The sequence below is a fragment of the Manacus vitellinus genome, unplaced genomic scaffold (genome assembly GCF_001715985.3).
Source record: "Manacus vitellinus isolate BGI_N305 unplaced genomic scaffold, ASM171598v3 scaffold_46_pilon, whole genome shotgun sequence".
NCBI classification, from domain to species: Eukaryota; Metazoa; Chordata; class Aves; order Passeriformes; family Pipridae; genus Manacus; species Manacus vitellinus.
The window spans coordinates 760,957-763,582 of NW_021940578.1; the positions used below are offsets into that span (position 1 = coordinate 760,957).

At 51.2% G+C, this 2,626-nt stretch overlaps 2 protein-coding genes across 2 annotated transcripts in view; one reads left to right on the forward strand and one right to left on the reverse strand.

Moving 5' to 3' along the window:
- Nucleotides 1-277, forward strand: part of LRRC47 (leucine rich repeat containing 47) — a 5,460-nt gene extending 5,183 nt beyond the window's left edge. The window contains exon 6 of the mRNA XM_029962369.1: nucleotides 209-277. Within this exon, the coding sequence (XP_029818229.1) occupies nucleotides 209-277 (69 nt within the window). The remainder of the gene's footprint in view (nucleotides 1-208) is intronic.
- Nucleotides 278-508: 231 nt separating this feature from the next.
- Nucleotides 509-2,626, reverse strand: part of CCDC27 (coiled-coil domain containing 27) — a 5,725-nt gene continuing 3,607 nt past the window's right edge. Inside the window, exons 2-6 of the mRNA XM_029962370.1 lie at nucleotides 2,211-2,385; nucleotides 1,998-2,075; nucleotides 1,522-1,734; nucleotides 949-1,053; nucleotides 509-825 (exon numbers count right to left, since the gene is read on the reverse strand). Of these exons, the coding sequence (XP_029818230.1) occupies nucleotides 688-825; nucleotides 949-1,053; nucleotides 1,522-1,734; nucleotides 1,998-2,075; nucleotides 2,211-2,385 (709 nt within the window). The 3' untranslated portion in view covers nucleotides 509-687. The remainder of the gene's footprint in view (nucleotides 826-948; nucleotides 1,054-1,521; nucleotides 1,735-1,997; nucleotides 2,076-2,210; nucleotides 2,386-2,626) is intronic.

Sequence of the window (2,626 nt, forward strand, 5' to 3'; positions counted from 1 at the left end):
TTGCTGCCTCACACTGGCACTGCTGAAGCTCCCTGTCCCCCCAGAATACAGACACTTGTGCCAGAGTGACCCTCCTGGGGCTTTCTGTTCCACCCCACATGGAGAGTGTTGGGGACACTTCCCAAAATACAGGCAGTTGGGGCAGTTCTCAGTTGGGCAGTCTGTGGGTGACCTCTACACCCAGGTGACCACTGGTGTGAACTTGCAGCTCTCCCTTAGCCAGGGTGACTTCCAGACAGACTCTTTTCTGTTAAAAATGATACTCTTGGAGCCCTAACTGAACTGATACTCTGTCAAATACAACCCTGTGCTGGGACTTGCATATGGAATGGAAAAATAAAACAGTACTTGCAGTCATGGCACTGTCACTCATTTTGGCACTGGTGAATGTTCAGTCACCTCACTTAAAAACTTCCCAAAGCAGCTGTTTTGCACTTCAAAAACTGGAATTTCACACTTCCCAGCTGCTTGTAGCCAAGCAGAGCTTGTGCTTTGGGCTTCCCTGGGAAGTCAAGTTTCTACAGACCAAGGACTCACAGCAACCTGTGCTCTGAGTCGGCCGAAACAATTGAATCAGGTACTCCTGCAGAACTTGATTTCAGTAAAATGAGTTTAATCTGTTGTAGGTCACCAGCTCAGAGCCAAGGACCCAGAGCTTGAAGTTGGTGGTGGTTTCTGGCTCAGCCATCAGGGCAGCTTTTCCATTCGGGGAGAACTCTTCCTCTTGGGAGGTGATGAACTGTACATGCCAGGGTAGTACAGGGGCACCTTGATGTCTCTGTGCTTCAGCATGTGATAGAACTCCACCCGCTCGTCAGCAATTCTCTGCAAATCAGGGGCACGTCAAGGAGTGGGAATGCAGAGGTGGAGAGCAGCGCTGCAAAGTGTTCTCTCACCTCAGCAGTCCCTTCCTGGCTGCTGGAAGCTGAGTTTGGAAGAGCCACATACCTGCAGTGCCTCCAGCACCTGCTCCTCCGTGAGCTCGGCGTGGGGGGGGTCCTGGCCCTCCACACTGAACGCAGCCTGGATTATTTTGCTTCTTAACCTGTCAAACTTGGGATAACAGAGGAAAGCAGGTGCATTTAGTCTGTATATATAATTCCTTGACATTTTCATGGATTTACAGAGACTGCACTGTCAGGCCTGGGCAAAGTACTGGTGAGTGATGAGATGGAAAGCGTTTGTGAGAAATTATGGGCGTTCTGGGTTTCTCTGCAAGTGCTGTGGTCACGGTGTGGGTCTGGGTGGGCTGCGGCCCCTCCCCAGGCATCAGGCACGTCTGCCTGCAGGAAGTGGCTTTAAGGTGGTTCCTGTTACCTTGAGTCTGGAAGGATGATAGAAATCTGGTGATGTGACTGTTCTGAGCTCTAGTTTCTCAAGGGCTTCTGGTATTTGAGGCCTGTTGGCATTGTAAGTGGTATAAGAGCTGCCTGCTGGACAACCAGGGAGCAAATGGACTGCGATTCCCAGGTGTGTCCCAAGAGGAAGGCATGGCTCTGAGGTGAAAGAGGCTGTGTTTACCTTGCTGCTGATGCGTTCCAGTGCCACTTTGGTTTGCACCTCCTTGTGCTGCAGTGCCTCAACCTGGCTCTTGGTCTCCTCCTGGGCCTGTTTCTGCTCCTGGGCGTGGCGGCGGCTGGTCACAACCTCGATCCGGAGCCGTCTGATTGTCCCCTCTAACTCACTGATCTGCTCCTCCTGCTTAGCCAGCTGGGATTCCTGGTCTGTAACAACCTGAGCAGATGCAGAAATCCAGCTGTTACTGTGGGGAAGAAAGTGAGCAGGTTTGGCCTCATCTTCCCAGAATCTGGTCCAAATGCTTCTGGTACTTCCTGGGCAGAGTCTATGGACAAACAAACTCACCAGTATCCCCTAACTGTTATTACTTGGCATTTCCTCTAAAACTACTTGGATTGAGTAGAGGGATTAAATGCCAAACAAGCCCAGTGAAGCAGCAAATACCAGAATTTTCTCTGGTGGCTTTGCACCACATTCACCTGTCGAAGGCTGTTGTTCTCCTCCTCCATCATCACTATTGCTTCTTCCTTCCTCTGTTCCTCTGTAAGGCTGCAAAACTGGAGGCAGAATATTTTACACTTTCGTTTCACAGTTACAGGTGCCCCTCCTGCCTATGAGAGAGGGAACTGCTGCGTAAATCCCAAATTCCCAGCTGCCAGCTCTCCTGCCAGCCACGGCCACTCGGGCTGTACCTTGTCAGACATGGCTTGGAGCTGCTCTTCTCGCTCTCTGAGCTGCTTCTGAAGCATTTCGTTCTCGTATCTGAATCTCCGAAGCTCAGATTCTTGGATCTCCAGTTGTCTTTGCAAGGAAGAGATGGCACCTGTGGAGTGGGAGTGCTGTGTTAGGCCAAAAGCTCTGTGCCTCCTTAGGTGAACATGAGCAAAGCCATGGTCTGGGAGTAGACACTGTGGGCCACATTAATGCTGCAGCCACAGTGACACTGGGTGATAATGTGGCTTGTGGTGCTTTGTGGGTTTGTTCAGCCTGGAAAAGAAAAGGCTTTGGGGTGACTGTGGCCTTCCAGTACCTGAAGGGAGCTACAAGAAAGGTGTAGAGAGACCACTCACAAGGGCCTGGAGTGGCAGGACAAGGGTGAATGGCTTCA